Source organism: Mesoplodon mirus (genome assembly GCF_964341445.2).
Source record: "Mesoplodon mirus genome assembly, chromosome: 15".
NCBI classification, from domain to species: domain Eukaryota; kingdom Metazoa; phylum Chordata; class Mammalia; order Artiodactyla; family Ziphiidae; genus Mesoplodon; species Mesoplodon mirus.
The window spans coordinates 25,236,871-25,254,771 of NC_138991.1; the positions used below are offsets into that span (position 1 = coordinate 25,236,871).

At 44.6% G+C, this 17,901-nt stretch overlaps 1 protein-coding gene across 1 annotated transcript in view; it reads right to left on the reverse strand.

Moving 5' to 3' along the window:
- Nucleotides 1-13,583, reverse strand: part of CHMP4B (charged multivesicular body protein 4B) — a 46,198-nt gene extending 32,615 nt beyond the window's left edge. The window contains exon 1 of the mRNA XM_082643393.1: nt 13,226-13,583. Coding sequence (XP_082499519.1) covers nt 13,226-13,415 — 190 coding nt within the window. The 5' untranslated portion in view covers nt 13,416-13,583. The remainder of the gene's footprint in view (nt 1-13,225) is intronic.
- Between the last annotated feature and the right edge of the window lie 4,318 nt (nt 13,584-17,901).

Genomic DNA, 17,901 nt, shown 5'->3' on the forward strand with positions numbered 1-17,901 from the left:
CATTTACCAACTAATGCTAGGAACTTAAAGCTTGTTTCCAGCCAAATGCCTCTTCTTGTATCACAGATGCCCCAGTGTACAGCTGTTCAGAGAGCTACAGCGAGGACTCTGAGTAGTCTGTTGGCTTTTTATTTCCACAGAGTGTGAAGACTTCCATCTCAAGTGTGGCGACAGTTCATGGTTTCAAGAAAAGCCTGGAGTTTTAGGCCTGTTGTTCTCTCAAATCTCATGGTATAATTCATCAACTGGTTCCCAGTCTATGATAGTGAGTCCATGGGGTTCACAGTTATCACTCCACTGCTCTGTGAATGCGCCGACCCAGCACCACCTCCACTAAATGATGAATATATTGCACAATAACAAACACAACCGCCACTTGACCACGTACTACTGTTCATGTCAGACACAGTCCTAGGACGAAGACACAAAATAGTGGGTATTCAGTAAATACTGGTTGAATGGAATAACGTACCTCTCAATTAATGGGTACTAAAAGCACAACTATTATCACATGATTGTACCAAATATTTTTTGGATCTAGACAAGGGTCCTCCAACCTGAGAAGACTGAGGGCCTCTGGGATGATGAAAGAAGTCTTGGATGGGAAGGATTCAGGTCTGGGCACTGTTACTAGTTACACTCCCAGAAAGCAGAGCCAGGATGCCCTGAGCTATCTCTAGACCTTGGTTTCCTCAGCAGAACAACAAAAAGGTAGGATTAAAAGCACTCTAACAGGAAATGCAAATGAAACTACAATGAGGTACTACCTCACACTCGTCAGAATGACCATCATTAAAAAAATCTACAAATAACAAATGCTGGAGAGGGTGTGGAGAAAAGGGAACGCTCCTACACTGTTGGTGGGAATGTAAATTGGTGCATCCACTATGGAGAACAGTATGGAGGCTCCTCAAAAAACTAAAAATAGAGTTACCATATAATTCAGCAATCCCACTCCTGGGCATATATTCAGACAAAACTATAATGCAAAAAGATACAATATACAGACTACTATGTATAAAATAGATAACTAATAAGGACCTGCTGTATAGCACAGGGAACTCTACTCAATACTCTGTAATGGCCTATATGGGAAAAGAACCTAAAAAAGAGTGGATATATGTATATGTATAACTGATTCACTTTGCTATACACCTGAAACTAACACAACATTGTAAATCAACTATATTTCAATAAAAATTAAGAAAAAAAAAGATGCACGCACCCCTATGTTCACAGAGGCACTATTTACAATAGGCAAGACATGAAAACAACCGAAATGTCCATCGACAGATAAATGGATAAAGAACATGTGAGATACACACACACACACACACACACACACACACACACACACAGGAATACTACTCAGCCATAAAAAAGAATGAAATAATGCCATTTGCAGCAACATGGACAGACCCAGAGATTATCAGGTCAGGGATTAGCAGATGCAAACTATTATACAGAGAATGGATAAACAACAAGGTTCTACTGTATAGCACAGGGAACTACAGTCAATATCCTGTGATAAACCATAATGGAAAAGAACATATATATATATATATATATATATATATGAATCACTTTGCTGTACAGCAGAAATTAATACAACATTGTAAATCAACTATACTTCAATAAAATAAATTAAAAAACAAAAATAAAAAAAGCACTCTAACAGGTCCTCCCAGCTCTGCTCTTTAAGATCCCTTACCCTTAGGCCAGCCTCTGAAGCTCTAGAGCTGTACCTGTGTGGCTTCACTAACCCTAGAATAGTGGTCCTCAACCCTAGGAGCTTTTGGCCCCCAGGGGACATTTAGCAGTATTTGGAGACATTTTTGGTTGTCACAACTGGGAGATCAGGGGGTGCTATGGACATCTAGTGAGTAGAGGCCAAGGGTGCTGCTAACCATCCTGCAATGCACAGGACAGCTCCCCACCACAAAGAATTATCCAACCCAAAATGTCAATAGTGCCGAGGCTGAGAAAAACTGCTCTAGAGACCACTGAGAAAAGGAGCTTACTGCTGTAAAAGAAAGGCTGGGGAATGCACAATGCCGATGTTGTAGCAGCCTGTGAATGAATGAATACAGTGAATAAGGGCTCTCAAACCATTCCAGACACGTATGAACAGTCTCCTCTCCATCTTCTCTCTGGCACTAGTCCCACTGTGTATAAGATGATTCAGTCACTCTAAGAACCTGAAACCTTATCCTCCTCCACCGACCCATACCCATTACTGACACACAGCCTTTTGAGATTGAGCATAAATAAGAGGGAGCCAGAATGGTGCACGATGTGGCAGGAAAGCACTAGACTTGGAGCCTAATGAAGGCTAGCCTTGGCTCAGGCCCTAGGGAAACCACTTAATTGCTTTGAGCCTTAGTTTCCTCCTCGGCAAAGTAGGTTAAAATCACTTTGCCCCATCTGCCTTTTAAAGTTTCTCTGAGTTTCAAAATAAGATCATGGATGTGAAAGTGTTTTGGAAGCCACAGAACCCAGCACAAATGTGAAGTACCCTCCTGCAGAATAACAGGTGCTCATACTCTGGAGAGAATATTGTAAAAATTAATTTCCAATAACAAGATTTTGTCCACTGGTGAGTTATAAGCACTCCAGGTTATGGAGTCCTGCCCCTATGGAACACCAAAGATACTAGAGCCCACCATGATGCAGCCCACCTCAGGATGCCCAAGGTTCCTGGGTCAGCCCGGTGACTCCAGTAATCTGAACCTCAGCTTTCTCGTCTCTAAAATGGGGGATGGGGGGAATAACACCACTTAATACATGAGGTTGTTGAAAAGATCAAACGTGATCAAGTTTGTAAAGTGCATGGCATTTCCCAAAGATGGGGGGGGAATATTTTCATTTTCTGAAGATTTTTGTCCTGAAAAAAATTTTTTTGCTTCAAAATACTTTTTTAGAATGATGAAAATAACTTAAGGTGTTTTCTACAATGCTATTTGTCCTTTATAGCTCCAAAATTACCTCTAAAATCTAAGCATAAGAAGAGTTGTCAGGAACTTGCCTGGTGGTCCATTGGTTAGGACTCCACGCTTCCACTGCAGGGGCACGTGTTCGATCTCTGGTTGGGAACTAAGATCCCGAATGCCTCGTGATGAGGCCAGAAAAGAAAAAACGAAGGGTGGTCAGCAGCCACCTGCCCTTCGGCCCTGCCTCCTAAGAGCAACAAGCTGAATGCCAGGCTGATACCAGCTCCCTCCTTGGCTATGGCCACAGAGGGCTATCAGCACCCAACTCAACACCCAAATCTTCTAAGCAACCTGCAACCACTTACTGCCCTTGTGTAAGATTCTAAAAGGAGAAAATGCTCTGAAGAGGTGAAAGCAACTGATCCAGCTGATGGAAAATTAAGAAACTAGTCTAATGAATTCTGGGGACACGGAGCTGATCAAACTCCTCACCCAAATGGGGAGCCTTTCAGATGGCCTCATCTGAGTAGCAACTCCTCTTCAAACCTCTGCAGAGAACAGCAGCCGGGCTACACACGTGCACAAGTCTTGTGTTTGCTTTTACAACGATCAGGTCTTAAACATATTACAAGTCTTACACAGATTACAAACAAAGAACTTACAGTTCCTGCTTTAGCAGACAGTAAAGAACCCACTCCTCAGGTTTATTAGTTCCTACTTCCTTTTGCAGGAAGTAAGACAACTGTAAAGCAAATTTGTAATAATCATCAGAATAAGCTGCACTTTAAATTTAATATTCTAAAGCTAATTATTTTATGACTAAACTAAGTTAAACATTTATCCATTCTTATGTCCCCACCAGAGGGGCTTCTGATTCAAATAAAGTACTTTTTAACAGTACTGCATTGGGCTTCCCTGGTGGCACAGTGGTTGAGAGTCCGCCTGCCAATGCAGGGGACACGGGTTCGTGCCCCAGTCCGGGAGAATCCCGCATGCCACAGAGTGGCTAGGCCCGTGAGCCATGGCCGCTGAGCCTACGCGTCCGGAACCTGTGCTCTGCAACAGGAGAGGCCACAACAGTGAGAGGCCCGCGTACCGCAAAAAAAAAAAAAATTCACTATCACCTTAAAATCCAGAAAAATGTCATTTTATAGAATCAAATAGGGCAAGTTTGATGATGAAATTTCCTGTTTCACCATCTCACCTCACTCCCTCTCCCCTAGCTGAGAAACTCCTTGCATTTTCTAGCTTTACTTTATCCATAAAGAAACACTCCTGAAACACTTTACCTAGGATGGTTCTAAGACTCCAGTCAGAAAATGTATGGGCTGTTTAGTCATGATAACTTTTTTCTCTGAGAGAGCCACAGATCTGTCCAACAGTAGGATCCATTGCACCAGGCTGTGTCTTTTTCACTGCCTGGAAATCCACATGGGATCTCAGATGGCTCCTAACACAGCACAGACACTCAGAGAACATCTGTTGCTCCTGATGCAGGAAACCAGTGGATCAGAACAGTATCAATGCCGTATAAACAGAACAGGAAACAGTCACAAAGCCACTGAACCAAGAAAGCAGAACTCACTGAAAAATAATTTCTGGTGGAAAAAGATATGACTTTAAAAAATTCACTTCCTAGCCCACTCCAGGTGGAGTTATCTCCTCACCTGGGGTCCTCATGGCACTCTACACAAACTCACTGGGTGAAAATTCTTTCTTCACCACCCCACCAGGCAGTGGTGCTCCCTGAGGATGGGAACTACCCCTAACTTATCACAGAGTTGTTGGTGCCTGACAACCAGTGGGTCCTCATGACCGACAGCTTTACTGAATGCATGTCAGTTATCTAGATGGCTGGCTTCTTTCATGAAGAAGGCTGCTACCCCATCAGCAGGACATGTGTTCACGTTCTTTTCCTTTTTCATTTTTAATATTTATTTATTTATTTGGTTGCACCAGGTCTTAGTTGTGGCAGGCAGACTCCTTAGTTGTGGCTCGCTGGCTCCTTAGTTGCAGCACGTGGGCTCCCTACTAGCAGCATGCGAGCTCTTAGTTGCAGCATGCACACTCTTAGTTGCAGCAATGCACTTGGAATCTAGTTCTCTGACCAGGGATTGAACCCGGGCCCCTTGCATTGGGAGCGTGGAGTCTTAACCACTGCACTACCAGGGAAGTCCCTCAAGTTCTTTTTCAAGGGAAGGAAGGCAGACTTCCACTGAATTCTCCAACCATTCTGTGGCCTCATCAGATTACTGAAGGTATTTGGGAATAGCCTGAGCTGGATAAGAGTTCAATCTTTGGACCGCAAAATAAGTGAGCAAATTAGCCAGGTAGACAGCATCCCTGAGTATCCAGGAAAGAAAGAATACTGGCATGGACATATGAAAAATGCCCAACATTCTCACGTAACCCCTACAATAACTATAGAGAGGTGTCTCTTTAATGTGCATACAAACAACCTAGAGATCTCATAAAAATGCAGGTTCTGCTTCAGTAAGCCTGGGTGGGGCTTGAGAGTCTGCATTTCTAACAATTTCACAATGTTCCCACAGACCACACTTTCAGTAGCAAAGTTTTGTTGTTATTACTTAACCTTTTTAAAAATTGAAGTATAGTTAATTTATAATGCTGTGCTGCTTTTTGTTCTTTTAATTGAAGTATAATTGACCTACAACACTATATTAGTTCCAGGTACATATATAGTGATTCAATATTTCTATAAATTACAAAATGATCACCATGATAAGCCTAGTTATCATCTGTCACTACACAAAGTTATTACAATATTACTGACTATATTCCCCATGCCGTACATTTCCACTGACTCATTTATTTTTATAACTAAAAGTCTGTACCTCTTAATCTCCCTCACCTATTTCACTCATGCCTCCCACACCCCTGCCCTCTGGCAACCACCTTTTTGTTCTCTGTATAAGTAGCAAAGTTGTATAGTAAATAGTGTATCCTGTTTTTGCAGCTGAAGAAGCTGATGCTCAGAGACAGGAGGAGACTTCACTGGCAAGCAGAGGTGGAATGTGAACTCAGGCTTTCTGATCCCAAACCCAGAGACTTTTCTACCATACCATTCCACTAATCTTTTCAGCTAAACATCCAGAACCATGAAGATGTGTAGCTTTCCCGCATCCCTCAAATAAGCCCTCCCACCAGCTTTGCCATGTAAGGAAGAGGGAGGAGGGAAAACTAGAAATAGAAGCTATGGGAGAATCAAGCCAGCCAGATGCTCTTGTTTAGAACTTAAATCATTCAGTCCTTCAGCTAAGACTCCTTAAGAAGGACCAAACAAACTTTAGGCGCTCCTAGATGCTCATTCCTTCACTAACGAAAGGCCACAGGGAAGTGTAATTGTTTAAAAAAAAAACAAAAAAACCAACTGTGTCAGTGATATGGGGATTATCAGGGCCGTACAGCACACAGAACCAAATTAATTCCTAACAAACGGCTAGTCCTGTGTGTGCTGGGCTGTGCTGCTCAGACCTCAGCTGGCATATTCAGAGTGGTCAGCTTTGCCCACTCCACACCTTAAGAGAAAAACTGATGAACAGGAGCCCACCCAGAGGAGGGTAACAAGGAAAGAAGAGAAACACCAGGCAAGGAACCGTCAATGGAACACAGAAGACCTGTTGAGACGTAAGCCCCATTTTCCTTGATCTGTCTTCCCAAAGGGGGATTAGACCTGTTCTCTGCGGCCCTTCCAAGAGGCAGAATTAGCAACCTGTCTTCCCAGTGAAGAAAACAGTTCACCACTGTCTAGTGTCAGAGCTGGGATCTGCCCGTAAACCTTCTAACTCCAGATCCCACATTCTTTCCTCCAGCCCAAACTGCTTCCCTACAGAGCTACCACCCCAACCTGGACCAGAGGTAGGCAGTACAGGAAGACAGACCTCAGTTCCAAATAAGAAAGGTGATTTCATAGTCAGAGCTGTCCAAAGACAGACTATGCTGTAGCATGGGAGGATAGAGCACCTAATACAAATCCTATCAGCAGAGAGGTTCAATCAGAGGTTAATCACTTGGCAGGAATACTGCAAAGGGAATTTGGGCACTGGATGGGTGACCGGGTGAGATGAACCTGCTGCCCCTCAGAGACGAATTAATCTCTTCCTGCTGTATTTTCCCCTAACCCTTCATTTGTACGTAGTTTGCCTTTCATCAGTTACTTGTGCATGTGTGTGTCATCTTCACTGAACTGTAAGCCCTTGTGGAGTCTTATCCATCTTTATATCCCTTATTGTGCCTAAGACTATACCTGGGAAACCAAGGAAACATTTACGTGCCTCCTCTGTGCCGGGCACTCTGGTATGCATTCTGTACATACCACCTTATTCCATATCCTCACAACAACCCTAAGAAGTATTGTTATTACTCCCTTTTTATAGATGGGGAAACAGACTCAGAGGATAACTGCCAAGGTATTGCTGGTGAGTGGTGAAGCTGGCACTCAAACTGGGAATCCTCTACTTAACCATCATGCTGCCTTCCTCCTAGAAGGAACTAAACAAACATCTGCTGACTTAAGCCAAACACCTTAAAATACAGGCCAGTACTATATCCAGCTAGGTCTGTTGTTGTTTTCTGTTGTTATGCTCAAATTTTCCTTCTAATTATAACCATCCATTCTCAAAGTGACCAATATAAAGTTGTTGTTTTTGGATATCCTCTCTCTCACTTTTTCACAGACAGTGGCAGAGCAAGAGGACCAAGTTTTCACAAACCTTTCCTACCCAAAGGAATCCCTCAAGGCCCCGAGAACTCCACCCCCTCCTCCCAGTAGGCCCTAGCTCCATCTCAGGGCTCTGGACCACTGTAAACAAATCGGGTCCTGGCTTTCTGCCCCAGAGGTATACGGCTCACACACATCTTCACAGGCTCTTCTCCAGAACCTCGTTCTCCACACTCAAACCCAACTCACGGCAACTCAGAACTTCCCTGAGCAAAACAGTCTAGCTCAAAGGTCCTCACATTTAGCTAAACTGCCAAACAAAATCTATCCTGAATTTCAAATCACATTAGAAACCTGCTGGCAGGCACTTAAAAATATTTAATCTTCCTGCCAAATGGGGCAAAAAGAGATTTTGTAATTTGAATCAGAGGCGCCAGCATGTTTGGACAGCCAACGCATAGGTTTCTCTGACACTCCATCTGTCTTCAGAAGTAAACCAAAGCCAATCTGGCCAACCATCATCTCTTTAAACAAGAAACTTAAGCATCACCAAGGGAAATCCTCATTGCTCAGTTCCCTGGGTGGGTTTCGGGTTTTCCATCCCTGGGCCTCTGGGATAGAAGATCCTGCTGGCACATGCACCATTAAGATGCTGTGCTTTTCAACCTGACACCTTGATTGCAGAGAACCAAAAAGCCACATTCACTATAAATTTAACTTATTAAGATGTCTTCCCATGTGTTAACATTTTAGAGCAACTTTATTAAACATCAGAGAGCCACCCCGGCTCCAGCAATAAGCAGGACTTAATGAAGATATATTTCCCATCAGCGTCTGGCCTCTCTGCATCCATCAGACATTTTCAACTGAACCTAAATTAACCTGTAAATGAACTGATTTGCATCCATAAACCCAACAGAAATATACCAGTGTAGGGTGAGATATCCAATCTCCATTTCCCAATCTCACACAATTCTCTTGTTAAACTAAAATATGATCCTTTCTACAACCTGGTTTCATCTTTATTAAAATGGGAAAACAGGGAAATCTGAACCACCTAGGGTAGATATTTCATAACTAGTTACAATGCCTTAAGAAGAAAATAATCTTTGATATATGATCATCTTTCTTAAGGAGACCACCAACTGGACACTGTTTGGAAAGGTACCAAAAAAGACCTAAGCTGGGGAGATTTTCATCAGTTCACCTATACTGCAATCCTGGTTCCCATCTAGTTCTCAGTGAAAGAACTTTTCCACTTGACCAAAGAGGTTTGATCAACAATAACTTTATCAGAAAAGGAAAAAAGTATACTTACTCAATATCCACAACGTGCCACACTCTTTCATATACTGAATATTATCTTAGTTAATCCTCATCACAGTCATGTGAGATGAATATTATTTCCACTTGATAGTAAAGGAAAAATGACAATATTTAAGTGCCTTGGATGGCAGGGCCTGTGTCTGGTTTCTCTATATTCCCAGCAGTAAACTCCCGGCACTGAGCATGGGACCTAGGACACAGTTTAAGAGCCTGCCACATGCTTAAGAATGAATACATCACTAAAGGAAACAAAAAGAAATTTGGAAAAAATATGCAATCCAAATGTTGCTTTAGGCCCCTAACTGAAACCACTGCCTGGAACACACCTGCCTGACGCAAATAATCTACTTGAGCAGCAGAGGTTTGTTTCAAAGGACAATTTATCATCTTTCCAACATCTACATCACAAAAATAGCACCCACATTTGGCTACACACTTCACAGGGCAGGACCTAGTCCTGTCTCACTTCTTTTTCCCCCCGACTCAGCACCACACCTTGCACAGGTGGGTGTTTAATGATCTGAGTGATGACAAGGTCATGAGGATGCCTTCAGCCATCATGGGAGTAAACAAAACACAAGATGCCCACAGCCACCAGAAGAACTGGTCTCTGAGTCAAGTTACATCCTCTCTCCAGCCTCATTTTCCTCTCCGGACACTGTGAATAACAGAACATACCCCCAAGACTGTCTGCAATCATTTAATAGATACTTACTGAGCGTTAGCTACATGCCAGCACCGTGCTAGGTACAGGGGACACGGCAATGAACAGGACTATCACATCCTGCCCCATGGAGCTCAAAGTCTCGGTGGATATCATGAGACTCTTAAGAAAAAAGGAGTTTTACAAACTTCAAAGGACTCACAATTATGAAGAACTGCTCCTCCTCTGTGTTTCTGAAGTTGGTTAATGGCATCACCATCCACCTATTGTCCAAGCTGTAAACTTGGGAAATGTCTTCAACTCCTCCCTCTCCTTCATCTTGCCCACAATTCTGACCCATCACCAACCTTCTTCTGATTCTCCTTCCGAAAAGTCTCTGATATGTATTACTTCTCATCTAGTTTTCCATGCTTCTACTCTAGGCCCTCTGTTCCCACCCGAGGAGTCTCCTTGTAATAATGACAATGGCAACCATTTATTGAACACTTACCAATGGCAGGCATTCTACTAAGAGCTTTGCATGCATAACATCATTTAATCTAATAAGGTAGGTACTAGTACCCCTATTTACAGAGGAGGAATCTGAGGTACAGAGTAACCTGCCCAAGACACACAGCTAGTGACAGAGCTACAGCTCAAGTGCCTTGTCCATGAGATTCCGCCCATACCCCCTACTGGATTCCTGCCTCCAGTCCCTTCTTGGTCAGCAGACACTCCTTCCTTTATTGCTACTGCTGCAGTGCTCTTTCAGAAATCCAAGCTCGTCTGTCTCTTCTGCTTTAAGACAGCCAGTGCGCCTCACCATCTCCAGGTCAAAGTCTAAAGGCTACAGGTCACTCCCCAGTGTTAACCATCTGCTGTCCTGCCCCGCCGACTCCCACCAGGAGATGCTCTCACTCAGGGCTCCCCACACTCCTTGCTGACCCACTTCACATCTCCCTCCTCAGCCAAGCCACCTTTGCCCTTTCCACTCCAGACAAGAATATTCTCCTCTGCAGCCTGAGCCCCATGTACACACTCATGTTTCAGCACTGACTGGTATGTTTCCTTCCCTCTCTTCCTCCTCCCTCCTCCTCCTCCTCCTCCTCCTCCTCCTCGTCTTCCCTCTCTCTTTCTCTCTCTCTCACACACAGACTCAAAAAACAAACAAAACAAAACAAACAAACAAAAAACCCACCATACACACACTTCCAATCCTGAGTCCCTGGAGGGCAGGCACGGTGTATTTTCATCTCTGATCCTCCAAGTCCCAGCACAGTTCAAGTCAGTAAGTAACTAAATGAATGGTATGTTGTGGTGTTAACACCTCTGAGCACTATCCCTACAAGCAAATAAGACCTTCCCCCAGAGGACACTAAAAAGAACGGCAGTAGCTCCTGTCCTCTCAAGCAAACTCAAGAAGACAGACTGCTTTCCAAAAAGTTATTACAACTAGCTGAGATTGGTCCGCCAGTCTGCTGGCAGCCTCTCTCCAAGCCTCTTGAAAGCCAATTCAATCATCTCTAAAACGGTAGAGACAAAACTGCTCCAGACCAAAAGACCACAGGAGAATTGGCTTTCTCAGTTCGGAGATGATGTAAACTGATGCTCTCCTCCACCCGGCAATGGGCAAAGCATTCCCCAAATGCAGCCTGGTCAAAACACTGACTCTAAATTACCTCTGTGAACAACAGAGGATCCTGACTGAGGGAGAGTCATCAAAGAAAAATGCCAGAGACAGCAAAATCTAACCCTGCTCTCCATCTGCAGAGCTACAACTGGACTCCAGGCCACAAATGCATGGCTGCCTCTGTCCTCACTGGTCTCCCAGCTCCCATTCTCACCCCCCACAGCTCTACTTTCCAAAGAGAGGCCAGATGGTGTTTTTTAAAACTATGTGAATGATAAGGACACGCATAACACCCTCCAACAGCTTTCCATCCACTTGGAATAAAATCTAAACTCTTTACCAGGAAGTTCAAAATCCACCCCACACCCACTTATTTTATACCACTCTCCTCTTCAATCACTACATTCTAGAAACACAGGTCTTCTGTTTCTTAAAAGAGGCCAACCTCTGGGCGTTTTGCTATGCTGCCTGCTTGCCTGGAAGGCTTCTCCCCTAGATTCCTACAGAGCTGGTAAGTTCTCAAGGTTCAGTTCAAACTTGACCTTTTCAAAGAGGACTTCCCAGACCACTCTATCTAAAGTGACACCCCAGACCACCCTATCTAAAGTGACACCCCTTCCCACCCCATCACTCCCCATCCAATTTTTTGTTAGCACTTTTCAACACTAGACAAAATTTTCTTCATTTATTTCCCTGTCTTCTCCCTCATTAGGGTGGAAGCTGTGTTTTGTTCACCCTGTGAATACAGTGCATGCAGTAAGCCCCCAAAAAGAATGTCCAGAGTATCCACTGACTATCAGCAAAGGATCCTCAGGATGGGTTATTTTGTTCTTCTGTTAAAATGGAGAAAACATCTATTTAACCCCTACTGTATACTGGACACTGTAAATCCATATTTTCTTTTCAGAGGTAAATTCACTAGCTCGAGGTCACACAGCTAGTGACTTGCAGACTTCTGAGTTAAATACTTGTTTGTAAAGCTCCTAAACCCCTCTCACCTTTCCTCCTTCTCAGGGGGAGGGTTGTTACGCTATGGCTCACTCTCATATTGCCATAACAACGAGAAAAATCAAATATTCCTAAACTACTTTACAGTTACTAAAGCGTTTTCACATTCACCTCACTTAAGAAGAATACAAAGCACTTGCCCAGAAAGCCATACAACAGTAAGTAAAGTGCCTCAGAGTTCAATATCCCTGCCCTGAACCACAGTGGGGACTGGAGGAGGAGTCGGGGCCAAAGGAGGAATGGAATCCTTATTTCTGGTACACAGGGACCAGGAAGCGGTGAGTCACCGGGTGAAGGCTTGCGCTACGTGAAACTCTGATAAGGCAACAAGAAGTGAATCACAGGGCTGGAAGGCACTTTAGGCCTCATGGAGTCCAAAGCCCGGCTGACGGATGGGGAAAATGAGGCTCAAGAAGAAAAGGAACTTGCTCAAGTTCACTCAGCAAATGAATAGAGCCCAAACCAGGGGGTCTCCTCTCCCCCAGTCCCCTTTTCTCTCCATCCAGGCGGCTTCTTAAGAAGAATTCTGAGTCAGGGGGATGGGGAGAGACCAAGGACTGCTCATGGACTCCACAGAGGGGTCGGGAGAGGGTAGGGGTGGGACCAGGAAGGACACAAGTGTTAGGATGGAGGGCAGAAATGAGCCAAGGAGGCGGCGGCAGTATCTGGGAAGGTGGGTGAGCGCAGGCCAGAGGAAGGAGGAAAAGGCGGAAGAGAAACAAATAGAGTGAGGGCGGAGGAAGAAGTGCTGTGAAATTAGAGTCGAAAGGGCCTGGCAGGATGGGGAGAGCCTGAGACGAGACGGCTGGAATAGCAGTCTGACGATGGAGGAGTCTAGGGCTCCGGGAGACACTGAAGGGAGTCAGACGGGGAGGGGTCCCGGACCGGGAAAGGCAAGGAAGGGAGTCTGACGGGATAAGAGTTCCAGAATCAGAGCAAACACTGGGGCAAGTCTCACGAAGGTGGAGTCCGGGTCAGAGGAGTCTGAGGGGGCCGGGCCGACTCACCGCGCTTGTTTTTGGTGCCGTGCTTCTTGGCGGCTGTCAGCTCCTGCTCGATCTTCTTCTCCAGGAATTCCTGCTTCTTACTTAGCATCTCCTCCGTGTCCCGAAGCCTCTGGATGGCCTCCTGGGGGGTCGGGCCGCCCTTGCCGGCCTTACCCCCTCCAGCCCCGAACAGCTTCCCGAACACCGACATGGTTGCTGCTCGTCGCGCCGGCCTGCGCCGCCCGCTCCGGCTCGGCTCGGCTTCGGCGCCCTCTCCCCGCTCCCCGTTCCGCCGCTCCCTGCCGCCGCAGGCCTCTCCGCCACCTCCGCCCCGCAGCTGGGCCCAGCCGCGCCACCTACCACAGGCCCCCACGCCCGGCCCGGCCGGCGTCAAGTTAACACGCCACTGACTACAACTCCCGGTGGGGAACGCGCCGGCCGTCCCTCAAATCTAACGGAGGGTGGCGCGCTGCATGCCGGGAAGCTATAGTCTTCCTGCTTAAAGCTCTCTGCGGCGCACTTTTAGGTCTAGTTAGGGTCAAAGGGCGAGATCGCATGCTGGGAAATGTAGTCTCCTTGGAACCAGTTCTGTAGCGGTAGAAGAACAGGAAGAGAAGTAAGAATATTTTATAAAACAGTAATTAACGTTATGCACATTCTATGATCCAGGCATTGTGGAAAATGCTTTACATGCATTATCACATTTAATTCTCACAAGCCTGTGAGAGATAATACTGTTACTATTTTTGTAGTTGAGTAAGCAAGACTCAGAGAAATTGAGTGACTGACTAGCTTAACTTAATAGCCTTCGCATATGCTGTTTCTCTACCTGCAATGCCTGTCTACTCCGTATTCACCTAACACGTTCTTCGAAACCTAGTAGAGGCTAACAGCAAAGCTAGACTGCAAAGGTTCAAAACCCACTTTGAATACGTACTTGGGCAGTTACTTCCTCTATTCTGAGCTTCCCTTTCCAAAACTGTAAACTGGAGATAGCAACAGGACCACCTCCAACCTTGTGTGAGATAGGGAATGTAAGATGCTTACTTAGCATAGGCCTAGCACAGTAGGTGCTCAGAAGTGTATATTTTATTCTGGGTCATCATTATGCACGATAGCAATTAAACCGGGAGAAGACTCAAAACTTTCAAAAGTAGCACAATTGAGGATTTTTTTGCCCCTGCATTACAAAGGGCCAACTGGTTGTGGGGTCACATTTCATTGTTTTTCCTTGTCTTTTGCTGTCAAGAATCACTTCTCCGGATTTCCTTGGTGGTCCAGTGGTTAACACTCCGCGCTTCCAATGCGGGGGGCGTGGGTTAGATCCCTGCTCAGGGAACTAAGATCCCACATGCCGCGCGGTGTGGCCAAAAAATAAAAAAATAAAAAAAAAATCACTTCTCCATCTATTAGCACTGAGGCTGTGTCTAGTAGCCAGTACTTCGCCCAAGCCCACCAATCTAATTTGCTGCTTCCAATCTTTTGCATTTGTTAGCCTTGCATGAAAACAAAGAGTAAAGCAGTTCTGAGTAAACCAGTTCTGAAGTGCTCTCCAATGAAGAAAAACTTGGCTTCTTTTTTATCCCTTCCTGGACTCTGTTGCTTAGGAACAGTTTCAAATAAATGAGAGTTTAATGGAACTTTTCCTCTATTATTCACATATATGAGTCTTGTCTCCTCCCCAGACTATTATCTACGTATAGACAAAAATATGCCTTGAATGTTGTCCTTGTCATTGTGGTTGTTGTAATCTGCCACAACCCCAGCCTGCACCTAAAGGTAACTATTCCCAGAGGATGAGAGATTTCATTTCACCCAACTTTCCAGGTTGGAAGAAATTTTTCAAATGTGAGAGACATACTAGAACTGTCAAGAACTCACAGCAGTATAAATTGTGAAACATAAATCACACTTCTGTTTGTTTTGTAATTGAGACATTGCAATGTTTTTATCAAAATAAAAAACAAAAACGAGGTGGGTTCCATCAAGCCATCTAATGGGTACAGCAACCCCTCCATATCTAAGAAATCTGCCTCTCCCCCCTTATCTAAGTCATGCTGCAACCAGGCACACAGGTAGCAAAACATTTGCTGGGTTTGAGCCATGGCCCAAAGACTATATGAACAGTCTGACTCTGCAGACCTCACCAACATCAGTCTCATATTGCTGTGGGGTAAACCGGGATGATAGCAGAGCCCCTCATGTCATAACTCTGGGAGCCCAGAAATACATCTTGGGAATATGATAGCAGAACATTCCGATTTAATCCTTAGTACCAACACCAATTAATTGGTGTGTGGGTCACTCAGATTACTGGGTTAAGAAGAATTCTGAGTGTGCATCAGGACATCTCTTAAAAATGTTCTGAGATCAATTCATGATGTCTGCGGACTTCCCTGGCAGTCCAGCAGTTAAGACTCTGCACTTTCAATGCAGGGGGTGCGGGTTCGATCCCTGGTCGGGGAACTAAGATCCCACAGGCCACGAAGTGTGGCCAAAAAAAAAAAAAAAAATTCATGGAGTCTGCCTAGCATGTGGGATGGGAGGTAGTGACAACATGGGCAAGGTAGCTGGCATCCTGGATTCAACTGCCTTGGTAGAGATTCACAGGGTGTATTGGCTCAATACTGGAGAGCCCTGGGCTTCCCTGGTCCTGATTTTTCTGGTCTCTTGGGCAAATATGCACAGCTTTTCAAACTGTGACCGACTGGTGTTAACTCATTAAAAACTTTGTGAAAAGAATGAGCTACCAGTACTTGCAACAGCTTGAATAACTTGCAGATATTATGCTGACTGGAAGAAATTAGACACAAAAGCCTGTATGATTCCAATTATACAAAGTTCAAAAACAGGCAAAACTAATTGATAATTTGTGGTGATAGGAGTCAGAATAGTAGTTACCTCCTGGGATAGTACAGACCAGGAAGAATGACCATTGTGGGGTGCGGACGGGTTCAGTATCAAGATCGAGTGGTGTTCACATGGGTGTACACAAATTTATATTTTTATACTTAAGATCAGTGTCCTTTACATACCTTATGTACTTAACTAAACACGTTACATTGCAATGTTAAATATCTCTGGTAAGAGCAGCAATAGAAGCATGCAGTTTTGATTTGTTTCCAAGTACCCTGCCTTCAAAAATCTCATCTTATTTCCATCCACCACAGCCCCATGAAATAAGCATTACTATACCCTCTACATGTTATAGCTGAGGAAACTGAGAACCATAGAAGTAGAAACTGCCCAAGGTCACATGGTTAAAGATACCCTGACATATATTTGTAATTTTCTTTAAAAATATGTCAAGGAGGGAATTCCCTGGCAGTCAAGTGATTAGGACTCTTCACTTCCACTGCCAGGGGGCCGGGTTCGATCCCTGGTCGGGGAACTAAGATCCTGCCAGCCGTGTGATGCAGCCAAAAAAAAAAAAAAAAAAAGTCAAGAAAAGCTGAATTAATAAAGCCTATTATGAAGAATGGGTTTTGAATATGAATCATAAAAGTTACTATGATTTGGTCTCACATAATTATACCAAGTCAAATACAGAGGACTTTGCTAATTTTTAGCTATAAAAACCAAGCATAGTATATCCAACACCCTTTCCTGATAAAAAACACTCAACAAACTAGGAACAGAAGAGAAGTGTTCAACCTAAAAAAGTCAAGTCTTGTACACTGAGAAGTACAAAACTTTGTTGAAGGAAATTAAACATCTAAATAAGTTGAAAGACATCCCATATTCATGGATTGGAAGACTTATTATTGTTGGGTCACAAAACTCCCCAAATTTATCTACAGATTCAATACAACCCCTATAAAAATATGAGCTGCCTTTTTTTGAAGAAATGGATAAGCTGCATTTTAAAATTCATATGGAATTTTAAAGGGCCTTGAATAGTCAAAACAAAATTGGAGGACTCACACTTCCCAATTTCAAAACTTACTGCAAATCTACAATAATCAAAACGATGTAGTCCTGGTCACTCTCACTTTCTGAGATGGACTGCATTCTGTCAATGGAATGCGTATATTTCTAAAGAAATCTGCTTTCCCTCTACTTGGGCTCACTCTTGAATTCCTTCCTGAGCGAAGCCAAGGACCCTTACTTGGTGGCCCGTCCCAGGAACTCGCCTGAGACCTGGAATGTGACCATCCTCTTGCACCCCATTTATTTTTTTTTCCTGCAACACAGCTGGCAGAACCAGGGAAGGAGGTAACTGGGGGAGGAGGTAACTGGGGGATCTCGGAGTAACTGGGCCCAGGAGTCACGCTTGGGTCTCTCATCACAGCAGAGAGAAGCTCTCTCTGGTCCAGGAGCTCAAGCAGAGAAGCCAAGTCACGGCCTGGCCCTGGGGATGAGGGCGAGGGTAAGATTGGGTTAGCCACTTGCTCAGGGTGACAGTTTTGCTCCTTGACAAGCAAATGCACACCTGGTGGCAGGAACTTTCAGGAAAAGGCAAAACCCAGATGGGACCTTGTAGGCATCATTCTGGCAGGGAATACAGACCTTTGGTTCTGCATCAAAACCCACACTTGGCCTTCTCAAGATGGCCCCCAGTGGTAGGGACAACCTCCTGCCATGCCTTTCGCTGGGCTCCCTTGTTGGAATCTCTGACCTACTGTGACAATGTGTATCTGGTGCACGACCACCTGGATCTCACGGACCAGAGGGACACACATCCCCACGCCTCGTGC